The sequence below is a fragment of the Nuphar pumila genome, chromosome 8 (genome assembly GCF_984573655.1).
Source record: "Nuphar pumila chromosome 8, dmNupPumi1.hap1.1, whole genome shotgun sequence".
Taxonomy (NCBI): Eukaryota; Viridiplantae; Streptophyta; class Magnoliopsida; order Nymphaeales; family Nymphaeaceae; genus Nuphar; species Nuphar pumila.
The window spans coordinates 110,073,303-110,100,511 of record NC_143256.1 but is presented as its reverse complement, the minus strand read 5'-3'; the positions used below and the strand labels follow the sequence as shown (position 1 = coordinate 110,100,511).

At 37.3% G+C, this 27,209-nt stretch overlaps 1 protein-coding gene across 1 annotated transcript; it reads left to right on the top strand.

Moving 5' to 3' along the window:
- The first annotated feature begins 1,833 nt into the window (after window positions 1-1,833).
- Window positions 1,834-26,522, top strand: LOC149830195 (golgin candidate 5-like). Its single transcript, XM_090016378.1, has 19 exons — window positions 1,834-2,274; window positions 3,238-4,190; window positions 4,316-4,387; window positions 5,970-6,044; window positions 6,807-6,921; window positions 7,489-7,550; window positions 7,628-7,675; window positions 19,085-19,369; window positions 19,444-19,503; window positions 19,605-19,688; window positions 19,844-19,909; window positions 19,999-20,097; window positions 20,172-20,390; window positions 22,400-22,520; window positions 22,611-22,849; window positions 25,489-25,548; window positions 25,627-25,740; window positions 25,909-25,983; window positions 26,260-26,522. The coding sequence occupies exons 1-19, from the start codon at window positions 2,133-2,135 to the stop codon at window positions 26,293-26,295; spliced, it is 2,925 nt and encodes a 974-aa protein (XP_089872504.1). The 5' UTR covers window positions 1,834-2,132; the 3' UTR covers window positions 26,296-26,522.
- The last annotated feature ends 687 nt before the right edge of the window (window positions 26,523-27,209 follow it).

The following is a 27,209-nucleotide window of genomic DNA, read 5'->3' as shown; positions in this document are numbered from 1 at the left end:
GTCCTTCTTCTTAACATTTTAGAGATCACATTTCAATTGAAGAATTTTGAGACTCAAATGAGACACATAGGATTGTTCCAAAGCAATCCAAGCCTCCCACACAGAGCTTCAATAACGGTGACTTTGATTCAACTCAACACGAGTTGGTTAGCTCGCTTTCAAAACTATACTCAGGACTAGTTTTGAGAAGCTTACCTTCTCTAATGTATTGAGTTGGTGTAGGGTGCGATCCATCAACATACTTGATGAGATCCGGACTGAACATGACAAATTATATTTGTGAGCACCATAATAGGTAATTATTTTGATCCAACTTGATCAACACCAGGACAAAAAATACATTCCACTACAAGGCTGAATGAGCTTGACACCATCACCCCCAACTATCATACGACTTGAATGGAATGAACAAATTTGATGGAGCCAATGGCTTTAATACCATGTACAAGCTCACTACTCTCAACACATGTGCACAAAGAAAAATAAAAAAATTTATAGTGGTTTGGTCTAACTTGACCTTTGTCTCTAACTTTCACGCTCTTGAGAGGAGATCTCTTCCTTGATTATATAGATTTTCAAGAATTACAATGTTTTAAGGAATTCTCCTAATACAAGGAGTTTCATTTGCATGCATAGTCCTTTTGATTACAAACACATTTAGAGACACCCTTATTTGGAGGTCTCCTTTCCCGTTGCCTTGTAGAGTATGAGTCCTTGTTTTGAACAATCACCTCTTTATTTCATGACCTCCATATTGATGGAGATCCAGTTCAACGTGATCTGGGTCTGGACTAGGGGTGGCAAAACCTGACACGACCCTCCAACCCGCCTCTTAGGCGGGTTCGGGTTTGAAAAAAATGAACCCATTTAATAAACGGGTCGACCCGCCTTACCCGTTTATTAAACGGGCCGGGTTCGTGTTTGCTACAGCCGACCCGTTTAATAAACGGGTTGGGTTCGGGTTGAGGTATGCTGACCCGCCAACCCTACACGATTGCCACCCCTAGTCTGGACCTAGTTGCATGTACTTCCTGTTTATAGTGTGTATATATATATCAGGGGATGGTTATACATATATTAATAAAATTATACAATAAACATATTATAAAAATATTATATAATATATTTATATATAATATATTAATAATATGCTATAAAATATATATATTATATACATATGTTTATATATTTTATATATAATATAAAGTTGTTACGACCCAGCTGAGTCACGAGTCAACCAAGCACAAGCCGAGTCACTGGCCTTTAAAACTATGGGGTGGCCCTCTTACTGTTATTGCTATTTGATGTTGCTGGATAAGGGTTAACAACCTGATTCTATTTGGGTCTACCCGAATTTGGCCCTAGTGGGCCCAGTTTGAGCTATGCTTTGTTAGATATCTGGTAGAACCCACTCTTTGAGTGTTTTGCATGTATTTTATGTAAAAGATATATTCAAACACTTTTTAAATTATACGGGTCCCTTTGGGTATCCATTCTTTCAACCTGACATAACCCAAAACCCAAACACGATGTTGTTTGGGCAGGCGGGTTCAGCTGCAGTCTGATGGGTTGGATACTCAACCCTTTGGCATCCCTAATCCGGATCTAATCTAATCTGTTTCTCCTTCTTACTGAGAGGATAAATCCATTTAAAAGGACTACCGGGTCCAGCTAACTTATCCCATCCAGTTGTTCCATGGTTTTTTTTTATCTATTTTTCATTTTAAAATTTCAATACATTTTATTTTCCTATCAATTTTTTTAAACGGTCGGTGAGAAAGGAGGCGAAAAAGAGTAATAAATAAATAATGTTAAAGAAATGAAACAAAAGAAAGAAAAGAAAAATTACCGATTTCTTACAATTCAAGGGCGAACAGGAAATTTAAAGTTCGCGAATTGTTTGGATTCGTTCTTTCTTCGCAATCATTTTTATTTCGTTCTCGTCGGCGACGCATCGGCAGATTCAGATTTCCCGTTTGCGACGGCCTGTTTTGCTTGATCGCGTTTGGATCTCGTCTCGGTTGATGTGAATTCGCGAACTTTTTATGGTTTCGTTGCTGAATCAGTAGGGGGAAATCAGGAAATGGCGATTCTTGGGAGATTTTGAGAGGGTTTTGGTGGGCGGCGTGGGGATGGCGTGGTTGGGGAAGGTCTCCTTGGGAGGCTTCCCGGATCTGGCCGGCGCCGTGACGAAGCTGAGCGAGAGTGTCAAGAATATAGAGAAGAATTTCGACAGCGCGCTCGGGTTCGAGGAGAAATCCAACGCCGTCGAAGGTAAATTCCTCCCCGCGTTAAAGAAAGCGTGATTTTCTGCTTAATTTCAATTTACGTGATTCGAATCATCTAATTGAATCCATGTGAAATCGAATTTTGAAGTGGAATCGCCTGATTGAATCCATGTGAAATCGAATTTTGAAGCCATGAATTCGCGATAGTTCAAAAAATCCGGCGATCTGGACCCCCTGTACTCCTTGTTTTGTACAATGAATCAATGCCTACCGAGAATTGATGCAGGATCTGGGCCGTTGATTCCCTAAATTTGGGGTGCACAAGGCGCTTCAGACTGCTACTGTGGATTTGTGCGATTTATCGGAATTTTGCATTCATCTGATTCACGAAAACTATTCCTCGTTTAACTAGTTTAGCTCAATGCATGAGGAACGGAAATTTCTTTTTTTGTGCTTTATACGCTTATAACTTTCGGTTTTATGATGTAGAGCTTGGGATCAATATCCTGAGCTCATCGACAATAATCGAAGCGCTTCGGTCGTCTATTCCTTTTACAGAACACATTGTCGATTCTTTTGTTACGGCGTCTCTTCACAGGATGACCATGTAAACCTATGCTTGGTGTAAATTAGGGAATTCAGGGACAGCCATACTCTTCCTTATCACTGTTCGTTACAATCTATAAATGAAAATGGTCACATTTTCTAGAAGAGCCTTTTGTTCTGCATTGCCCCCATGTGTGTGAACTACGAATTTCATAGTATCTATAGAAACCAGCACTGCCCATTGCTTTCGTTTTGAAATATAAAGCACAAACTTATCAGAAAGCTGATAGCATTCCAGTGATTGTTAACCTGAATGGAGCTCCATTCCTCCTCTAAGATGCTATATCTCTGAGCACTAACTCTTAACTGAAAGAAACGCCTGCCTCTCAAGCAATGATAGAGAATTGGATGCACTGTTTTTATGTGAATTTGATGTATAACCTTTATCTTTTGTGCTGTTAAGACTCAGGATCGTCATGGGTTTCAACGGACACAAAGACACTATTCGACCCAGTTATGGCTTTTATGGGACATAAGAGTGGAGCTACTGAATCTATTGAAAAAGTGGAGCCTTCCAAAAGCTCATCTCCTGTTAAGGAGCAGGCTGAGTCTGCATCTGAATATGTTTCTGCACAGACTGCTCCATCAGTGGAAACAGGAAGTGAAAAGAATGAAAGTGTGAAAAAAGTCCCAGAAATTCAAGTTGCAGAAAGCACATCTGCAGATGTCAAATCAGATGAAGATCAGAGTATATCAGTTCAGTCGAAGACAGATCCAGAACATGAATCCCACACATTGCCTGTTGAACAGGATACCTCTGGAACAAGGCAGGAAGAAACACCAGTTGCTGTTCAGTCATTTGAGACACAAGATGGTGCAGGAGTGGGTCCTGCAGACGAGTCAGTTAGTGGGGATGGCATTACAGCCAGTAGGGAATTGGCAGAACCAGCAATCGAGAGTGAAAAAGTACTTCCAGAGACATTGGAATTGCATGCTGGTGTTATTCAAGATGGCACCATCGCGGAGGTGAGACGGTCTGAACACTTTTCTGAAAATGTTTCTCCAGTACAGGGTGAAGTGTTGAATATGCAGAAAAGCAGTTTTGAGGCTGATGCTACTGATATTCCTTCCGTGGATCTTGCCGGCGATGAAAATCCTATGGAGCTCTCAAACAATTTATCAAACATGACCACATCATCGCAGGAACCACATGTTGTTTCAGAAGATGCTTCTCATGATGATGAACCAATTATTCTACCAGCTGTTAAAGAAAATGACAGTGATAGAAAAGGTCATTCCCTGAACTCAGAGATTAATGCACCTGATGTTGTGGATTCTGGGTTTGAAGTGGAGAAGCTGAGGGTGGAGATGAAAATGATGGAAGCTGCATTACAAGGAGCTGCAAGACAGGCCCAGGTGTTTAGTTTTTCTGTTTGCATTTTTGGAAACCGATAATCTGTTGTAATGAACTACACTTTTTTTTTCTTCATAGCCTCTGTTTTTGTGCTTTCTATGATATTTGGAGTTGGTGGCTTCTGCAGGCAAAAGCTGACGAGATTGCAAAGCTCATGAATGAGAATGAGCAACTTAAGTCCACTATTGAGGATTTGAAGGTACTTAAGGACTGAACTGTTATTCTTGTCTTTTCTAGCAATGAGTGATTGGTATCCCAATGCTACACATAAGTTAAAACAGATGATATTTTTCTTTGCTGATTGTTCTTAACATGTGTAAGTTAGGCAATCTTAATTTTCATGCTTGGACAGTTGTACCACTATGACATTGGGGAGTATTTAGCTATGTAGTCAAAAGCGCTAGGCGGTGCCTAGTCGATAGACCCCTAAAAAGACTAGTTGAGGACTAGGCAGGATTTATCGGTACCCCAATTAAAAAAAAATGAAAAATATGCATAAAAATATGTTTAATTCTTTTGGTAATAAGATGTTTTCATCAGACAAGTACACAATTACACATGCTTTCACAAAATATATATAATCAGAATATAAATATAAATTCAATTATTCATAACATATTCAGTATAATCAACAAAAAATGCTTTCAGCCTTTCACACAAAAATTGATTGTAACACACACACATATTTTATTCATAGCATAATCAGAATACACACACACACACACAAATCATACTTTTTGCCTTTCACAAAAAAACCACAGAAGCATAGTAACATATACATATATTTTATTTTGTATTTATGTGATATATATATATATATATATATATAATTGTGTCCCTGTACCGTCATTTTTTGGAATTGCCGTGCCGTACCATCCATACCCACACCCTCTCCCGTACCCAGGTGGCATAGCTGCAGGGTATTATGCCTTTACTTGCCTATGAAAAGGAAAGTCGAAAAAAAAGAAAAGAAAAGAAAGAAGAGGGAAGAGTAAGGATCTTTACTTTAGATGTTAATACCCTTGTGTGAAGTCCATTAGGATAAGATTGTTTGAATAGTATAACAGCTTTGGAGGCTGAACTTTACATTGTGCTAAGTCATGCTTTCAAGAGCTTATGAAGAAGGAAGGTATTTGTGACCATGATGTCTGACTATGTCACATGGACATAAATTTGATACGGTTATGAGACATAAACATGCAATTCTTTTGAAAACTAGGACACAAGGACATGGTTTTTTTTAGTATTAAACCTATAAAAATGTATTTTTGATATTTAATATATGAAGACAGTTACTATTGAAAATATTATAAAAAAACTGTTAAAAATTGATAACTAATGTCTGAACATGTCATAGCATTTCATGTGGCTGTCCATTTATCTTGTTTTTCCCCCTAGACAGGGGACCTATATATTGATATTGAGTCAAATATTCAATTTTATGTACTTATTTGCTCAATGATATTTCTTGCCAATTTTGTCATGATCACGTTATGGTGGTAGGACATCAATAAGTTACTTGCTTACTCTTTGATGCTTTTTATATGGTTATGCATTTCTTTTCAAGATTTTGATGTGTGCTTTGTCTGAAATATTGCCTTTTGTTGGGCTCATGGTATATATGCAGTCAACTAAGCTGGAACAGACACATATTTTCAACCTTTTAGGATTGGATCTTGCAATTTTTGCTTGCGTTATTTGAAATTATACCCATCACCATAAGTTTCTTGAAACTTACCTGATGATGGTAATTGTGATTGTTATTTTTCATGATGCTGCAGAGGAGAACTTCAGATGCAGAAATTGATGCACTGAGAGAGGAATACCATCAAAGAGTGTCCACTCTTGAAAAAAAGGTATAATTCTGTATATATATCAGGCTTCTAGGTCTATTCTTTGAATGCATGTTAATAGCTTCTTGGATCCAAGAAGATAGCTGGATTGGGTAGAGAGAACTATAATAACAGAGGGATTTCAGGCTTGAATTCCTACATGAGCTTGGTCATGGAAGAAAAAGAAAAGGAAAAAGGGTTGCTGCTTCAGTAGGACTTGGTTAATTTCGCACTATAGTGATGTCCTTGCCACATTATATTTCTTCAAATAGTGGGTGGGAAGTCATTGTACATCACCATTAGATTGCAGACTAACTCCAGTAAGAGAAAATATGTTGACATTACTTTGTCATTGTCATTAATGTCAAAAATGAAATTGGTCAACCTGAGCTTGGTCATGGAAGAAAAAGAAAAGGAAAAAGGGTTGCTGCTTCAGTAGGACTACTTGGTTCATTTCACACTATATTGATGTCCTTGCCACATTATATTTCTTCAAATAGTGGGTGGGAAGTCATTGTACTTCACCATTAGATTGCAGACTAACTCCAGTAAGAGAAAATATGTTGACATTACTTTGTCATTGTCATCAATGTCAAAAATAAAATTGGTCAACGTGAAGGTTAACTTTTCTATCTTTCTTGCCCCCTCTCTCTCAAGAAAGGAATCCACCCATTAAATTCTTGCTAATAACCTTATGTTTGTTTCATTTCCTACGCTGATATTTTGATCAAGCCTTCTGTGCATTCATGAGTAAATACTCCAAATGATCTTTTATATTGGTTTCAGGTGTATGCTCTTACAAGAGAAAGGGATGCATTCAGGAGAGAACAAACCAGGAAGAGCGATGCGGCCGCTCTTTTAAAGGAGAAGGATGAAATTATAAGCCAAGTTATGGCTGAAGGTAATTTTCAAAATACTGCTAAATATCATGTTTGGCTTGGTTTTGTTTTTTCTTTTCGGGAAGAATGTTTGGCTTGGTTATGTCTAGCTAGTGGACTTTACGGCGGCATGGGACAGGACTGGTGTCTGGAAAGATGGGTCGTTCTAGAGTGTTTCCATAAAACATATCTAACAAACCAAAAGTTTGGTCATTCGATTGATTGCCATCCCTGTGTAAATGTAACTTGCCATTCAAACAATTATTGGGAGTTCCTAGAGGCCCTTGTAAGGCTTATTGGAGAACTCATTGTTGGACCTGATTAATCACTCTTTGTTGTTTGAAATGAATATTCTGGCTGCAAAAGAGTAGTGTCTTACTGTTCAAGTAATCACTGCTTTTTTGTAAATCATATTCTGCTTTTGATCCTCTTCTTCTTGCTTCAGCAGTTTAGCCACTAGGGATATAGAGGATTCTTGAAATTCCTAAACTTTTAATGCTGTTGTTGATAGTTGCAATTTCTTTATTTTCAAAACCACATTTTGCTTTTTAATTTGGTCCTGTATGTCATGTACTTTCTGTTTGACACAGGTGAGGAGCTTTCTAAAAAGCAAGCTGCTCAAGAAGCACAGATTAGGAAATTAAGAGCACAGGTTTGGAATGTTTCACCATTACTTTCTCTCTTTGTTTCCAATTCTGTAATTTTTACATTTTTCTCATGGAATGTCAGATCAGGGAATTTGAAGAAGAGAAGCAGAGGCTTAATTCTAAGATTCAGGTAACTTTGTGATATGCATGATGCATTGTTTTTTAATTATATGCATGTTGAATGAATGTTACGTTCTTTTCTGTAGAAAAGAAAAGAAGATAGAGAAGGGCGTCTTATTTTTTCATATTAGGTCTAATCTCTACTTGTTTAAATAGAGATCAGCCATAAGAAAGAAATTATATATGGGTCCCTCATTATTTGGAGAATACCAAAAACAGACTTAAGTAAAACTTTAATAAGAAAAGCATTAAGAGGTCGACTTATTTTAACACTCCCCCTCAAGCTGGAGCATAAATATCAATCATGCTCAGCTTGCCGCAACATTTTGAGAAACTGGGCCTGGCAAGAGGCTTTGTAAAAATATCTGTCACTTGATCCTCAGATATTACATGCTTAGTAGATATATGTCCAGCTTGAACCATATCTCTTATGTAGTGGCAGTCAACTTCAATATGTTTTGTCCTCTCATGAAATACCGGATTATTTGCTATATATGTAGCCGCCTTGTTATCACACATCATCACCATAGGGAATAAAACCTTCACTTGAAGATCAGTCAACATAGTTCGAACCCACATCAATTCAGCTGCAGTTTGGGCCATAGCCCTATATTCAGATTCTGCACTCAACCTAGCGACAACAGTTTGCTTCTTGCTTTTCCAAGAGATTAAGTTATCTCCCACAAATACACAAAATCCTGTGGTAGATTTTTTATCTTCTACAGACCCAGCATAATCAGCATTAGAGTAAGCAACTACCTCCAGAGTACCCCCCTTCTTGAATAATAACCCTTTTCCGGGGGAAGATTTTAAATACCTGAGTATCATCATGGTAGCATTCCAGTGTACATCTATCGGTTTGTCCATGAATTGGCTATCCTTGCTTACAACCAAAGCAATATCAGGTCTAGTCACCGTCACATACAATAACGTCCCTACCAGCGAGCGATAACTCCTGCCATCGACGGGTTTTGACCCCTCATCCAATAAATGAACTTTGTGATTCATGGGAATATTTGTTGGTTTAGCTCTCAACATTCCTGTCTCTTTTAATAGATCAAGAACATACTTTCGTTGAGACAAAACTACTCTCTCACTGCTCCTTGCCACTTCTATGCCCAGAAAGTATCTAAGTGGACCAAAGTCTTTGGTAACAAAGTGTTTTTGAATATAAGCCTTTGTAGCTGCAATCTCTTTCATGTTATCTCCTGTAAGAATGATGTCATCTACATATACCACCATAACGACTAGGCCTGAGTTAGTTTTCTTAATAAATAATGAGTGGTCTGACTCTAATGTATCAAAACCAAACTTTGACATCACATCAAACAACTTTTGAAACCATGCACGAGGACTTTGCTTCAACCCATATATCGCCTTTCTTAATCTGCACACCTTCTGACACTCCCCCTCAACCTCGAACAAAGGAGGTTGTTGCATGTATACTGTCTCAGAAAGATCCCCATACAGGAATGCATTTTTCACATCTAGTTGACACAAACTCCATCCATGGTGAACAACTACCGAGAGAACAAGACAGATGGTGCTCATCCGCACGACAGGAGAGAAAGTCTCAAAGAAATCAACACCATATGTTTGAGTATAACCTTTCGCTACTAACCTGGCCTTATATCTTTCAATTGAACCGTCTGAGTTGTACTTAATGGTATATACCCATTTGCATCCAACGATGTTCGCATCCTCTGGAGGATAAAGCATCCATTTCATCTTGCATAGCCTGCTTCCACTTACTATCGAGAATGGTCGTTTGTTAACTCAGAGGAATAGTTTCAACAGATAAGGCTGAGATAAATGCTTTCATCTGATTACCAATTCTGGCATCTGACACAAACTGAGATATAGGATATAAGGTACATTGTCGTGTCCCCTTTCGTAGAGCTATTGGCCTGTTATCATCACCATGAATGTCATTGCTATCAGGAATACTTACCTCAGGAGAAGAAGCGGATGGAGGCACTGGAGGAGGTGAAGCTCTACGCGCATACACTAATGGAGGATTGTAAAAACGAGAGGGAGGTGGAGTTGAAGGTGGAGTAGGACTCGGTAATGGGGGCACCGACTCCAACGGAAAAGGAGGAACAGGAAGAGGAAATGAGTTATCTTGATCAGTTTGCAACTGAGCCCCAGTACTGGAATAATATGGAATAGACTCCAAGAAGGATACATCCGCATTGACATACTCTCGACGAGAAATCGGATCATAACATCGATACCCCTTTTGATTCTTTGGATAGCCTATAAACATACACTTAGTGGCTTGAGTGACTAATTTATCACGATCAGGTCCGAGTCTGTGCACAAAACAAACGCACCCAAATACCTTGGGAGAAAGAGAGAAAAGAGGTACATTAGGATACAGGATTTGCAAAGGAATTTGGTCTTCCACGGATGATGAAGGCATACGGTTGATTAAATAACAGGCTGTGATAACCGCATCACCCCAAAATAAAGCAGGAACATTGGATTGAATCATAAGGGTGCGGGCTACATCAAGGAGGTGCCTGTGTTTTCGCTCAACCACCCCATTTTGTTGGGAAGTGTAGGCACAAGAGGTTTGGGTTGAATTCCATGGTCTCGATAAAATTGCAATAGTGCTTTGGTTTTAAACTCAAGAGCATTATCAGTGCGAATAATCTTGACAACAGATTCAAACTGAGTTTTATTTCAATAACTAATGATTTGAGGATACTAGGAACTTCAGATCTTTCTTTTATTAAGAACACCCAAGACAACTTAGAATAATCATCAACAATAACAAGGTAATAACGACATTGGGTCCTGGTAGGAATCTTACAGGGACCCCATACATCCGCATGTAGAAGTTCAAAGACCTTATGACTGGACTGACTCTGACTAGAAAGAAACGAACTCCGATGATGCTTGCCTAACTGACATGCGTTACACTGGAATGATGTAGTAGACGAAATTTGAGGAATGACACGACGAAGCTTCGACAATGAAGGATGTCCGAGACGACGATGCCACTGAACAGGACTCGAGGAAGAATCAACCGCAGCATAAATATTTTCCACAAGGTGATGTAGATAGTAGACTCCATTTTCTTCATAGCCTCCACCAATCTTCTTCCCCGTCAGCAAATCCTGAAAATGACAGCACACAGGATCAAATATCACTCTACAATTTAGCTCTTTTGTAAGGCAACTCACTGATAGTAAACTTTGAGGAAATGAAGGAGTATGAAAGACATTTTTCAACTGCAAAGAAGAGGATATAGAGATATTTCTTTGACCGATAACCAGGGAGGTGTTAAAATATGTTGATCCTTAAATGTGCATATATATATTTATATATATATATAAAGATACGTATACATATATATATATGTATACATATCTCTATTTATTTATATATAAATATATATATATATTTTATCTTCCTAAAATACCCTCAAGGGTATTCTTGTAAATTAGCATTTTACGCATATTCCAATTGGAATATGCATTGTAATTTTTGTTTTATTTTTATTTTTTTGTTTTTTATATTTTTGGATTTCGTACCACATTGGGGGCCTCCCAAAAGTGACGTTGGGAGCCCCCAACGGTCACAAATGTGACCGTTGGGGGCTCTCCAACGTCCCCTTTGGGAGCCCCCAAGGTGGTCCCTTTTCATGCTTATAAATAGGGGATTTCCCCTTTGTATTTTGTATTCTTGGGGGAGCTTATGCTCCATTGTAATGGGGTTTTCACCCCTTCTCCATTATTCTTCAATGATATGTAACTTATGACTTTAAGTCATATTTTTCCCTTTTTATGGGTTTTTATGTATTGGCACATTATGTGCGTGTGTTGTTTCCCTTTAATGGGTATATTTGCACTTTACGTGCATAAATATGGGTTCATTATTGAACCCAAGGTATTCCAAGTCACTTTCTAACATGGTATCAGAGCAAGGTCACGATGGGGTTGTCTCTTGGTGCAACGGAAAGCGTGTCGCTCAAGAAATGGTGAAGTATTCATTGCTCTTCCTAAAGTATTATGCTTTTGAAGTTATTCGGTATGTATCCCTTTTCTCAAAAAGTATTATGCATTTGAAAGTATGTTTCTTGCATATAGTTTGTTCGTTTTGATGGTCATGATAGTTGAATTATTTCTTTTCACATTTCGTGTGCTCATATATTTTGAAAATATCTCCTAAATTTGGTGAAATCGTTTGTTGTCCAAATATAAAATTCGTGTCTATTTATCGAACTACTCATAGCATATAATAGTAATTTATGTTTTTAAAAATTACCTTCAATTATGTGAGATTTATAGTTCTTAAATAAGTATTTCATGATTGACCTATAAGTTAACTTTTAAAATTATATATGATCTCTTGCTAAAATAATGATCTTTGCTTAAAATTTCTTAATTCTCATATGAACCCTAATTTGATTTGAGTTCCTCTATTGATTATGGATTTTAGTGCATTTTTTGAAAAATTTGATATAATCATTATATGAGAATCTCTCACATCTAAAATCTTTGTTGAATCCTAAAGTAGTTCTTGTTAATGATAACTTATAAGAACTCCTAAAAAGTTTTTCAATGTTTCTTTTTTGAAAAATTATTTATGATAAACCATTAGGAAAGATTGTTTTTAAAAAAGGAATTTCCCACATAGAATGCATAGTTCATCTATTGCATCCTTTTTTGGTATAAATGATTTCATTTTTCATCCTTATAAACTTGTTGGTTTGTATTTTTCATAAGGTTTCGAAATCTCTTAATAATATCTTTAAAAATGCCTACATTGGCCATAATATAGTTTTAGTTGTCCTCAATTGCACTTGTCAAGCATGTAATTACATAATTAAAACTTGAGAATTTCAAGCATTGCTCTTTTTATAAAGTGCTTACTTGCTCACTTTTGTGTATTTTTGTATTTTGTGCACATTTGCTTCTCAAAATATTTGCGCTTGTATGCATTCCCTCTTTTTTATGATATACATGCCTTAGTGCATGTTTGTTTACACCTTGGTGTGTATTTGTTCAAGTATTGTATGAATGCTTTCGTGCACATCTTTTATAAAGCCTTGTGTGCTTACATGTGTATTGTCTCTTCGTAGACATTTTTGCATTATGGAGCCTTTATGCACATTTCTTATTGTGAAAAACATAATGAATTTAGATATTGAGTCCTTTTTAAATCATTGTAAGTGCTTATAGCACTTTGTACGTTTTCGCATATCTCATCTCAATCAAAGAATATTTAAAACTTGTTGTATGGGATTTAATCCCAAATCTATAAATTTTCAAGTACTTTTTCCTTGAGTATTGTGTTAAAGCCTTCTTTGTGAACCATTACGGTTCTTATGATTTCTTTGATTAAAAGCTTCTTGTGAAACATTCTATGAAGTGAAATATATTTTTTATCTCTTTTTTGTGCTTGACCACTTTTGTGGTTTATTTTGCCCTTTAGTGGCCTCTTGTGTATGTGCGTGCTTCCGTGCTTTCGCTTGGAGACGTTGCTCTTTTAAAGATTAGGCATAATTCATGTTTATGCAAAATTGTTTTTGATGGATTATATTGGACCTTTGATTCAATTTGTTAATCGGTCCTCTTTGTAAAAACTTTTTGGAAAATGATTCCTTATGTGTTTATTGCCCTTTTGTGGCATTTATATTTGTCCATCACATGTTATTTAATGCATCATTTATTTGGCCTTATTATTGTCATATTAGAGATATTTGTCGAGGTGAGTTATGGGCACCTCGTGTTGTATCATTTTAGATTGTCCACCTTCCATATTATAGATGGTTGTTGAGGTGAGTTATGGGCACCTTGGGACTCTAAAATGAGTTGTTATTTGATCTCTAATTATGAGTGTGTCACTCATTTTTTCTCTTGTGGCCATTGATATTATGGATGCTTCTATGTAAATGTGATGGACATATGGTGTTTGAAACCTTAAATGCTTTAAGGTATATTTAAAATCAAGGTGTTTTGGGATTATAGCCCAACCTTTTATTTATGAATCTTATGAGTGCATTTGCACATTTGTGATTCCGAATGTTGTGCTTATTGTGCACATGTGTTCTTGTGTTTTTTCACAAGTGTTCTTGGTGTGTGTATGTTCACACATTTGTTCTAAAGAAAATTATTTTATCATCTTGTTGAAGATACTTTTACATGCATTTATTCCAAAATGTTATTGTTATGAGTATTCATGTTTTAAAAGGAATATTGTTTCATTCGAGGTTTATTTTCATTACAAGTTTATTGCCTCAAAAGTCTTTTCCTTTTATGCCCATTATCTAAGTGTCATCATATGTAGACAAGAATTTTATTACACCTTCGTGTGTTTTTAGCCCTTTGTTGGCTTTTGCTCTCTTGGTCTAGTAGCTGAACACACTTGTCTTGAGTGTTTTTATATGTAGACAAGGCACGTTGATTCACACCATGGTGTGTGATTTTTAGCCTATGTTGGCGTTTGTGTCCTTGTTCTAGTCGCTTAAGATGTATGCCCATGGTTGACTTGTTTCACTCATTTCAAGTGCTATCATATGTAGACAAGAGATGTATTATGTTTTAGCCCATGGTTGGCTTATTACTCTTGTTCTAGTAGCTGAACATACTTGGTTTTAAGTGTATTTTTTACGTAGACAAAAGATACTTTTTAGTCCATGTTGGCATGTATTCTCTTGTTCTTGTCGTAGATGCACTTATTTCAAGTATTATTATATGTAGACAAGAGGTTCTTTTACACACCTTTGTGTGTGTCTTTGGCCTTTAATGGCTTTATATTCTTGATCTAGTAGCTTATACACTTGATTTATGGTTTTTGGAGGACTAATGAGGAAGATGTTTGTAATGGATAAACTATTGTTGAAATTTGCAAAATTTCATTCATGACTTGTGTTTTTCAAGCAAATCATATTTTTGATATGCATATCAAGTTGATTTCTTAGCATTTAATCTATATATTAAGTGCTTATGGTTTTTGCCACCCTTATATGCAAAATGAGTATTATGTATGTCTTTCATAAATGATTTTAAAACCTTGTGAACTCTTGGGTTTATTTTGCCTAAAGTATGCTTGGAGACTTTGTTTCTCTTGTTTGGCACTTCATTACATGTTTGAAGCATGTTCATTAATGAGTTCTTTGAGTATTAATTCTTTTCATGATAAGTATATGCATATGCTCTTTATGGCCTTTTTGGGCCCTCATTCAATAATGTTTATGTATATCATGCATCTTCGTAGGCTTATTGTGGTGTCCCTTAGTGGACCATTTTATTATTCCCCAATATGGGGTTATATTTGTCCAACGTTGGACCTTATGAATGCATTATGTATTCTTGCAATTTATTTCTGCATAATTTGCTTCCGCTCATTTTGTTTTAAACATGATATATGATTTTGAAACTTTGGTATCATTTTTGCATAATGTGCATCTCTTCTAACCTGTGCTAGTTAGAAATGTTCCATTTGAATAATAGTACAAAGATTTGTTTTACTTGTTTCTTTGTTGTTATTTCACAGGATCTTGGAGATAGGACAAAGAGAAGTACCCCCGATAGTTCGGGAAATTTGAAAACAATAGGAGGAAGGCCTTTTCAAGTTCCATTGCATCCTTGCCGGAGCCTCTTGGAGTCTTGCCCTTTGTTCAATCTTTTCGTTTCCCCGCAAAGATTGAGGGGGGTGTTAAAATATGTTGATCCTTAAATGTACATATATATATTTATATATATATATAAAGATACGTATACATATATATATATATATATGTATACATATCTCTATTTATTTATATATAAATATATATATTTTATCTTCCTAAAATACCCTCAAGGGTATTCTTGTAAATTAGCATTTTACGCATATTCCAATTGGAATATGCATTGTAATTTTTGTTTTATTTTTATTTTTTTGTTTTTTATATTTTTGGATTTCGTACCACATTGGGGGCCTCCAACGTCCCCTTTGGGAGCCCCCAAGGTGGTCCCTTTTCATGCTTATAAATAGGGGATTTCCCCTTTGTATTTTGTATTCTTGGGGGAGCTTATGCTCCATTGTAATGGGGTTTTTACCCCTTCTCCATTATTCTTCAATGATATGTAACTTATGACTTTAAGTCATATTTTTTCCTTTTTATGGGTTTTTATGTATTTGCACATTATGTGCGTGTGTTGTTTCCCTTTAATGGGTATATTTGCACTTTACGTGCATAAGTATGGGTTCATTATTGAACCCAAGGTATTCCAAGTCACTTTCTAACAGGAGGAACTACCATCAGCTAATGAGACTCCCCGATGTGCAGTAATAGCCTTTAGATCTGAAATTTTTTTAGAGTTTCCACATAGATGTCTAGATGCACCAGAGTCAACAATCCACTTACTAACATTAGGAGAAAGATGGTCCCCAGTAGAGTAGGCCACACCAGCAACAGGAGAAGAGGAACTTGAAGGACGATGAGAGACCAACTCCTCATATTCTGCACGGCTAAGAGTGATAGATTCACTAGGAGAATTTGTTTCATGCTCCACCTCTAGTTTTGTAACATTAGCTTTTTGAACATTAGGCTTCAATGGAGAGAATGCAGGTCGTCCATGTTTATCCCAGCAACGATATTCTAAATGACCTGATTTTCCACAATAGGTACATTGGAGTTTGCCTCTACCTCCCATACCTCTTCCACGACCTCTGCCTCTAACATGCATAGTATTTCCTCGTCCATAACTCGATAGAACAGCTAAAGCAGATGACTGAGATGCTGGTTGAGATTATGGAAGAGAAATGACAAGTCTACTCAATCGATTATATGCATAAGCAAGAGTAGGAACATCTGACCCGGTCAACATTTGAACTTTTGCAACTGAGAACTCTGATGATAGACCTGTGAGGAACCGAGCAACCATAGTTTGTTCTTGATGATCCTTCTGTTTTGAGCAACACAAAGGCCTATGAGCATTCAGTCTTTCAAATGCTGCCTTAACGGAGGCATAGTACTGGGCCAATGATTGATCACCTTGTTGTAGATTATATATTTCCTATTCAACTTGTAGAATATGACTCACGTTGGTCTCTTGAGAGTACGTATCTCGAAGGGTGTCCCACATCTGTTTAGCCGTATTGTAATAAATTAAGTCATCTGCAATATGAGATTCAATGTTATTCATGATCCATGACATAACAATGTCATTATCTTCATCCCAAGTATTATATTTTCCTGTTTTATCATTAGGTTTATATTCCAATAGAATATGCTTTCTACGATATCCAGACACGGACATCATAAAAGTCCTGGACCACCTTGCATAGTTAGTTTCATTTAATTTCACAGAAGAACCATAGGAGAAGGGATTGGCAAAGGCTTTATATTCCCCAATAGCTTCAGTTTTATAATCAGATTTTTTAGCATCACCCATAATGAATAACACGAGCTAAGGAGCCACAACCACTGATGCTGTTGCAGTACATGTCCACGTGCAAAAAAAAAAACTTGTCACAGTTAGTAACAGGCATGCTCCACAATGACCCAATCCACTATAGTGATTTGCCTTCACCACAACACCTAGATCTGTGGGCAGATCTGAACATACAATCAGATCCAAAGAAATATGCAGATCGACGACTATAAGAGTTCCCCTTTGTTTTTTGTCAGACAGCCAAATTTTTTTTTGGCTATATAGAATTTCAATCTTCACAGCAGTCAGAACAGACGATCAGATCTAAAAGAATATGCAGATCCAAAACAAAATGACGATATAAGCTTCACAACTCCAAAATAAAATGACGATATAGAATTTTAATCTTCACAGCAGCCTGAACAAACGATCAGATCCAAAGGAATATTTGGGTCCACGACATACGATCACGACAACCAGAACAACAGCAAAAAAAAAACGGAGTCACGACAAATCTGGTCGTCACCCACGACAAAAAAAACATAGATGCACCAGAATTGTCACCCACTTCACTACACCATTACTGCACAGTACCTGTATCCACCAGATTTGGTCGACCGAACCCCATACTTCCACCTCGACATTTAGATCTGATTACAGATCTGAGTCTTGACTTTTGTCAGACTGCAGATCTGTTATCAGATCTATACCACTTGATTCCCCAAAAAAAAAAAATTTGAACACACCTTAGGTCTGGTCCCCTTCACGTGATCTGGTACCTTTCACGCAAGCTTTTGTGCAGACTCTGAAGTCAATCCTCTTCACGCGATATGGTACCCTTCACGCACGCTTTGTCCCAGATCCAGAAGTCACGGCCCCAAAGGTCGATGGCTTTGATACCATGTAGAAAAGAAAAGAAGATAGAGAAGGGCGTCTTGTTTTGTCATATTAGGTCGAATCTCTACTTGTTTAAATAGAGATCAGCCATAAGAAAGAAATTACATATGGGTCCCTCATTATTTGGAGAATACCAAAAACAGACCTAAGTAAAACTTTAATAAGAAAAGCATTAAGAGGTCCACTTATTTTAACATTTTCCGAATAAGTGTTCTAGAGCCTAGGTGTATTCTAAAATAAACATTTCTATCTTCAAGTGATGAATATAATGGAAGAACAGGCATGCTTTTGTTTGCAAAACTGGGAATTGGGGCCACCTTCAATTTTGATGACTGTGACATAGCTCTATAATGTCCTTGGAATTCTTATCCTGATGAAACTGCAGAGTGCTGCTTTTTAGTTTAACTAAAGTATGTATGGACTTGGAATGGACCATATTATTTTTTATGTTTTATTGCATGTATTGTAAATTGAACCCTTCAAATGTCATCTCTATAGTTTATTTAGTCGAAAACATCTAGTAGATGATGAATTTCTAATGTTAAGACAGGTTTCTAAAAGAAAACCAGTGGTCCATATCACACCAAACTTTGCAATTAAAAAGAACCAGCTTTTCATCGAAAATAATTCGATCCAAAGCATGTCTTCTAGAAAATAGATGATCTTAAACTCATATACAGTCTCAGGTTAATCAAAAGACACCTATAACTATGACTTTGTGAAGCAGTCCATACTTGTCCATACTCAAAATAGGGATGACACCAATCTCTCTCTCTCTCTCTCTCTCTCTCTCTCTCTCTCTCTCTCTCTATATATATATATATATATATATATATATATATATATATATATGATAGGTGGGAAATCCTTAAAAAGGTCAGGAATTGCTATGAACAAGCTGAACGGGTGATGAGTTGCGAAATGGTGAACCCGCTCAATTAATGCTATTGGTTGACAAAATCTGTGAATTTGTCACTGAAGATCTTAGTGCAGAAAGATGCTGTATAAAATTTTCAATCTAATCCATAGGGATTAAACTTGGAGATGGTTTTGAGTGCGATTTTCTTTTTCTTTTTTTACACTTTCTGTTACAGTGTCTTTGTTGATCAAAGTTGTAAGCATGGTTTAGTTTATCAGATTCTGATTTCCAGGTAGAAGAAGCAAAAGTAGAGAGCATAAAAAGAGACAAATCTGCTACAGAAAAATTGCTGCAAGAGACAGTTGAGAGGAGTCAAGCTGAACTGGCTGCACAAAAGGAATTTTATACTAATGCTCTTAATGCAGCCAAGGAAGCAGAGTCCTTGGCAGAATCACGTGCAAATCTTGAAGCCAGAGCTGAACTTGAGCTTCGTCTACGAGAAGCTGGAGAACGTGAAGCTACATTTGTGCAAACAATTGAAGAACTACGGCAAACTCTAAGCAGAACAGAGCAGCAGGTACATTTTTAACCCTAAGGTCTTGACTTCTATCTCTGGTAAAGTCTGGTTCTCTTTCTGATTAAATTATGCAGGCTGTTTTTCGTGAGGATATGCTTCGCAGGGACATTGATGATCTTCAGAAACGCTATCAAGTAAGCAACCTAACCACAAGCTTACTACCTAATCACTTGAACAATATCCTTTCAATTTTTCCACATGACCTCCTTGCACATCATTGTGACTTGAATTCCAGGCAAGTGAGCGGCGATGTGAAGAGTTGATAATGCAAGTGCCTGAGTCCACCAGACCACTCTTAAGGCAGATTGAAGCTATGCAGGTAATATTTTGTGATCATGATGTTTTTATTTTGTTCTGTGCTTGTGAGTTCTCATGGTTTTGAAGTAGTGGGCATGAAGTCCCCAGATATATTTGTAGATGTTTATTTTCCATGAATATTGTCCGGTTTAACTTCTTCACTTATTTTACAAACAGGAAACAACAGCTAGACGGGGTGAGGCTTGGGCTGGTGTAGAGAGAACCCTAAATGCTCGTTTCCAGGTTTGAAGTACTTTTACTCTGCCTTATTTCTTAACTATGATATAATGCTTCTTTTTTCAATTTTGTGAAAGAATGATTTCTATTGACAGGAGGCAGAGGCTAAAGCTGCAGCAGCTGAAGAAAGAGAGCGTTCTATGAATGAACGCCTTTCTCAGACATTATCCCGCATGGCTGTTTTAGAGGCCCAGGTTATTATGCTTTTGGTAATATGTTATTGATTATTGTGGGAAAAGTCTCTGACACAGGTAACTGTATCTTTCAGGTTTCATGTCTTAGAACTGAGCAGACACAGCTGACACGTTCACTTGAGAAAGAAAGGCAGCGAGCATCTGAAAACAGGCAGGAATACCTAGCACTACAGGAAGCTGCTGCTACTCATGAAGGCCGGGCCAAGCAGCTTGAGGATGAAATAAAGGAGCTTCGAAGTAAACATAAACATCAATTGCTTCAAGAAGCTGAACGCAGAGAACTTTTAGAGCAGGTGAACTTTGTCGTGCCTTCAATTATCTTGGACAAATGATTAATTTGATAGAATAGCTTTTCAGTAACTAAAGCTTAGTATCCATCAACTTAACATTTGTTCAATTGCTTTAAAGAACATTGCCATGTACATTTTAAAATTTTTGTTAAGGAGAAGTTCTATGCTTAAAGGCTATGTCATAGGGACTCGGCAAACTGCGCGATGCAGGTGCGCGTGCGGCACCCGGTGCGGTCAACGCACCCAGGGTCATTTGTGTCCCGGCTTTTATTCCGGTAAACACACACACACACACACAGAGAGAGAGAGAGGGAAGGACGCGGGAGGGGGGCGCCGGTCTTCCGGCGAACGCAGAGAGAAAGGGGGAGGGCACGACAGCGAGCTGCCGGGCTCCCGCCAGTCCTTCAGCAAACAGAAGAAGGAGACGAAGAAGAAAAGAAGAAGGAGATGCGTACCTGAGAGAGAGTCGGCGTCGTCGGCGGCGCCGGGAGCGAGAGAGAGTGCACAATCGAGAGGGAGAGGAGGAGGAGCGCAGGGGTGAGGGCTTCCCCCTCACCCTTGCATGATTTAAAGGGCATCGGAGGACGCAAATCGGGAAACCCCAAAGGGGTTTCCCTTATCAGCAAAGGGGGGAAAAACGACCAATAGGGTTTTCCCTTATCAGCGCTGGCGTTAAATTTTTTTTTAAAGGGGTTTTCCCTAGACTCTGTTCCGGTCCGGGTCCATTTTTTTTTTTGTAAAATCGTGGATTTTACACTACCCCCAGCGAGCAAAGCCCTCAGAGAGATGAGACAGATGGCCCTGGGTGTGTTGACCGCACCCAGGGTCATTTATGCCCAACTTTTGGACTATATATATATATATATATATATATATATATATATATATATATATATATATATATATATATTTTTTGCCGCACCCCGCACCCAAGTTTTTTGAAAGTGCCGCACCCGCACCCGCACCCGCACCCGCACCCGCACCCATGTGACATAGCTTAAAGGGCTATGTCACATGGATATGACTGCGAATATGGGGATGCAGCCACTTTTATGAAATTTTCTGTATGACTGGTATATAAAGGGATACAGAACAGCAGTCAAAGTGGAGTATCCATGTGACGTAGTTAAAGGGTTATTGGCACTGGTTTATTGTTATTCACTCAAATTTCTTCACAATCTTTAACCACACCACTGGTCTCCACGTAGTTCTTTGGAAATTGCTTGGGATTTGGCAGCCTATCCTGTAATTCAGTATTATTCTTCCTTCTGCGTCATTTTTTTTAAGAAGACACGTTTGGGTTGTGATATTTATGCTTTAACAGCTTCAACTAACCATCAAGGGTACCATCCTCTCTAATAGTCCCATTGATTGTTAAACATTGAATGCTTGTGGATATCTGATCTTTGTAGTCTTTTAATGGAGAATACCCATTAAGAAATTTGCATGTGTATACAGGTTTTTAATGGAATCTAAAAATCAGTGGCCTATGATGCAGGATACATTCACAAAAAAATAAAAGTGATTTTACTAAAACAATTAGATAAGAACATGTTTCTTATTAAACAAACCATGACAAACACATGTACAGGGTCTTATTGATTGAATAATTTATGCAACTATGACTTACTCTGAGAGTATGGTATCTCAAGCCTACCAAAGTACTTAGATGATTATTTTCTTAAAGTATGGCCATATTTCATCTTTTCAATGAGCAGTCACTATTTTCTGTGGTGATTGTGCAATGACAATTTGTAAGACCTATAGTAATTTGTGATATACCCTTTTCTATGTACTTATTCAGCCAATGAGAAGAGTAATATGAGGTGCTCACATACTAATGCCTTGATTGACCATTATCATCTGTTTTTTTTCATTCTTGAAAAGTCAGTTGTGGACTTTATTTTATAGCATTCTTGGTTTTGATGCAATTTTTTTCCCAAGTCACTGATTGGACATCTAATCTGTAGAAGAGATGATCTTTGTTGATGTGAGTGCATATTATTGTGCAGGATCTTGAACGAGAAAGAGCTACTAGGCTAGACTTAGAGAGGTCTGCCCACCTGAAAACATCTGTTGTATCAGATCACACTCCAGCTTCCAAGATTCCAAGCATGCTTTATTATGATAATGGTATACAAGTGTCCACTATATCCACTTCCAACATGGGAGAGCTTTGCCCTACTCTTATTATTTGTGTTTTCCTTCTTTACTTCTCAACAGGGACAGATATCTCTCTCCGGAAACATTCAAGTGCTGGAAGCTTGACCAGCATGGAAGAAAGTTTTTTCCTACAGGCATCTTTGGACTCATCTGATAAGGTCACATCAGAGATAAGATCCCTGGCAGAAACAACTACTTCGCCATATTTTGGAAAGGGCATAACCCCAAGTGCAATTGAACATCTAGAAGCTACACTTCGTCAAAAGGACGGCGAACTTTCCTCTTACATATCTCGATTGGTATGTTTTGCTTCCTTTTCATTTTGGATTAAGTTTTGATAGAAGGATTGTCAACAAACTTTCTTTTTTTTGAAGTTTGAAAGAAGAGGCACAAGTCTGGTGCTGAACTCTGAATTATTCTCAGTAGAAAAAAACTGTTGGATCCCTCTGTCAAAATAAATCCAATACTTTGAAAACATCACAATCAATTTAGTGAGATTTTCTTTTTCCAAAATGACAATGTCCCAGGATTATATGTATATTTCAAATATCAATAGATTTGGGCATACCCCTATATTATCTTGGTAACACAATGAGATTATTTTTACATAGTCCCAGGTCTTAGAAATTTTAAAATCCTTATTTTCCCATTTTTATCTTTTTTACCTCTCCTAAACCTAGATGTGATTTTCTGAATGAACCCGAAAAATCCTGAATCTCGTGACATTTTCTTCCAATATATTTTCAAGAGTGATGTTTGGGACGTAGATGGATCCTTATAACTGTAATTCAGTTATTGTGAATTTGGTATGTTGACTTCTGATAAGTAGCAGATTGTAATTGTAGTCCTTAAATTGGCTGCTGATATTTACTTTGTAAGTTGATCCAAATTTGCTCCTCCTAGCATCATCATACAGCTGCAACACCATGAATCGGGATGGTATCTGAGCAGATGACAGACCCTTTCTAGTTTGTGCTCACTTGCCTTTGTGTGTATTAGTTGTTTATTTTTATGACTTTGTCAAATCCTTTTTAGTGCACCTATATGTAGGGTGTGTCTGTAAACAAATATGCTTCAGGTGACTTCTCTGAATGCAATGTTACAATAATATGAATGGGCACAATATATCTTGTATATGATACATGATGGACATTGTGCTTGAACTGAAGATGGTGGAGGATCAACACTTGGAAAGAGTTCTCATGAAAACAACCTGTAGTGTGCTTCTTTTTGTAGAATTCAGCAATGTGTGGCTAAGACAATGGGTCATTATGGAGTATTTAGTGCACCTAGTGAAGAAGACCTATACACTCTAGTCGCTTAAAGATATTGCTGCACTTATGATAAAGACAGTTTGATTATCAAACTGGAGCCAATGAAGCCATGCAACCTCTGAAGTTATCAATGAGATACCGATGCTCATCGAACACTGGATAATGGATCAGACACTTAAGATACAAGATGCTAGCAACAGAGGATTGATTATTTGGGAAGTGAGCTCAATTGTTACATATTTATCAGAGCTCCAAAGCAGAGACATAGAACACTAAAAATAAAGTACCTAAAAGGTATTGTAGAATACTAATTGTAGCAACAAAAGGGTGCCATTCATGAGAGATCTGGCTAACCACCTGCTGGCCAGCAGGTCCTAAGTACTTCAGCTCAAACTTTTTGGGGAGTCTCCTTAGTTATTTGGTCAGCAAGATGCTTGTCATGTGGGATGATCATGCAATCCGCATGGTGGCTCGGATTTGGCAAGTATGGATTGCATAGTTGGCTCGTTGTAGCTGTGTAAATGCTTGCCTGTCATAACAGCAGACTTGGGCTGAGGGTTTTCTTTGAGCTATTTGAGGCATCTCTTGGAGCATTCTTGATGTGAAACTGAAAGGATTCTGGTAAGCGACACAGAAACCAAAATCAAAGTATTCTTGGCTACTTTTATTATCAACAACTGATGCACGTATTCTTAATCATGAGCTCATTCTTGGCTACATTCTTTGGCAACAATATATGTTCAGTTGTTGACAGTGCATGACTTCGTAATCTCACTGGAGGCATTCCTTTTGGACCTTGGAGTCCTCAGTAATAGTTTACTGACATTCGGGGAGAGAAACAACCTTGAGATTGGTTTGGGTTCATCATATATGACTTATATCATACTCATTTGAGGAGAACAGGATCTTTGAAGAAATGGAGTGGAAAAACAAAACAAGACAGGGAATTGGAGTTCATGTACCACTGCATTCATTTTGAACTGCCTCAGAAGTAGGTGTCACAGAGTGGAGGGGCACTTGCTGCCAAAGATCGAAGCTCCTATACCTTATCGATCAAAAGGAAGAATTAATAGGTCTTCTTATGTTGCCAAATTGAAGGTCTGACTGAGGTCAGCAAATAGAAGGGACTGAAAGAAAAGGAACCAGATAGCATAGGAGATGAAAGTTAGGATAGACGAAAGGAAATTTTGGGCAATTTCAGTAAAGATGGAATGAGATGCAAGAACATTCAGAACTTTTAGTTTAGTTATACCATCCATAATACTTCTGAATGCCAATAACTTAGCGAACATTCATTTTCTAGCAAACGAGAGAGTTTGACTCAGATATTTGTAGAACTGCTAGTGACAAGCTCTCTTTCTACATGTACTACAACTTTTTCTTGATGTACATTTCTGGCTAGCTTTTGCCAAACAGTGGACCAGAAAATCATAAGCTTGTTTGTTGGGATGTATTAGGTTGACAGTGAATGCTAGTTCTTGTTTGACATTAAGGGTTATAGATTGTGCTTTAGGGAAAGGAATGAGTTTTGCGATCATGCAAATTTAGAATTTGAAATAGGTGTACTTTAATATTAATGGTCGTCTGATCTTTCTATGTAATATTTCTTGTCTAATATTGTATAGTATGAGTGGATTATAATGTTATAATGCTGTTAATTTTAGGTGTCTTTGGAATCTATCCGTGACTCCCTTGCTGAAGAGCTTGTTAAAATGACTTCCCAGGTGAACTCCTGTCTCATTAATTGCACGAACCTATTTAGACCCTATTCAGAGTATTGGATTAACTAGGTGTTTTTTCAGTGTGAAAAACTGCGCACAGAGGTTGCTTTCGTTCCCAGTTTAAAGGCGGAGCTTGAGGCATTGAGACGAAGGCATTCTGCTGCACTAGAACTTATGGGTGAACGTGATGAAGAGGTATTGTCTATGTTTCATTTATTATCTGTATTAGCTTTGCAATCCTTGTCATATTACAAGTTGGCAGCTTAATGCATATACATGGAGCAAAACATGAATGTCTGTATGCAGCTTTTTGACGTTTTTCAATATAATGAATTTAATAAGTTGGATATTTTCACTCTACAGTTGGAGGAACTTCGTGCTGACATATTTGATTTGAAGGAAATGTATAGGGAGCAAATAGACCTTCTTGTAAATAAGGTACAGATTGTAGTCTCTATAATGGCATCATTTCCATTTCCATCAGAAATAAGTCGAACTGAACAGGACAAGCCATTTTTGTGTTGTTTTTATGCATTTCCTTTCAATCCTTACTTTTTAATCCGTACAAGTTCCTTTGATATTTTCTTCACCAAAGCAAATGGTTTGGGTGTTCTTTTCACTATCTTTGAAAGTTCTTTGGCTGCTTTAATTTTTGAACCTTCAATGCACCTGGTCTTTATCTAAATGGATGGATTCCTTGAAATCTTGTAACAGATCCAGACAATGAGTTCTTCTGTTGGCTCTGGTTGAGTTAGATGCTTCTACATTTTGTGCTTCGATCAAAGGTTGATATTTGCATCATGAGGTGACCTCGTTGATTCTTTTGCCTTTCGTTTCTTTTGTTATTTTAAACCATTGTCTTCAGCAGGTGATAGTCTCTATTGCTTGCTTTGAAAAAGCTTTTGCAGGGTTTCATTGTAGCATTTCAATTTCTGAATGTTTGTATAAATAACTAGAAAATTTTTGCCATATTAAGCTGAAACATTCTCATCAGGGATATCACCCTGAATTTGCCATGTAGGCATCTTACTGTAATGGGACGTGGCAGGTTCAAAACCCAGTGGTAAATTGAATAATAACTGGTGGGGGTCTGCCTAACCCCAGCTTGCCTTTCAAAAAAAAAGTTCCTTAGCCAACCACTAAAAATGCTAGTTATTCCGTTCCATTCATCCCCTATGTCACCCTCCTTATTGATTTAGATCAATCTTGGACCTGTACTGAAACTACAACTTATCTAAGAAAAGCAGGAAACAAGAAGGAAATTGCAAGAAAGCAAGAAATAATTAAAATAAATTGAAAAGTAAAAAAATAATAATTGATTTCATATCCGATTCAACTACTTATCTACAGAGATTCTTTGTCTATAAATAAATGAGATTTTTTTTTCTAATTATAAATCAAGCAAACTACATATTTTGATAACCTTCTAAAAAGATAGGAACTTATCCTAAAAACATTGATCAAGCATAATGATCTAATATGAAAACAAATATTCAAATGTCAAAATAAAAATATTGAAAAATATGAAACATATCTGAATGCGCTCTTTTTAAACTCGGTTCTTTTTGCTTCTCTCACCTTACAGAAGACTTGCCCTCAAGTCTGGATCCCTCTTGTGTTTCTTCCAATTCTGTTTCACCTTGTGGGTTATGGGCTTACAATAT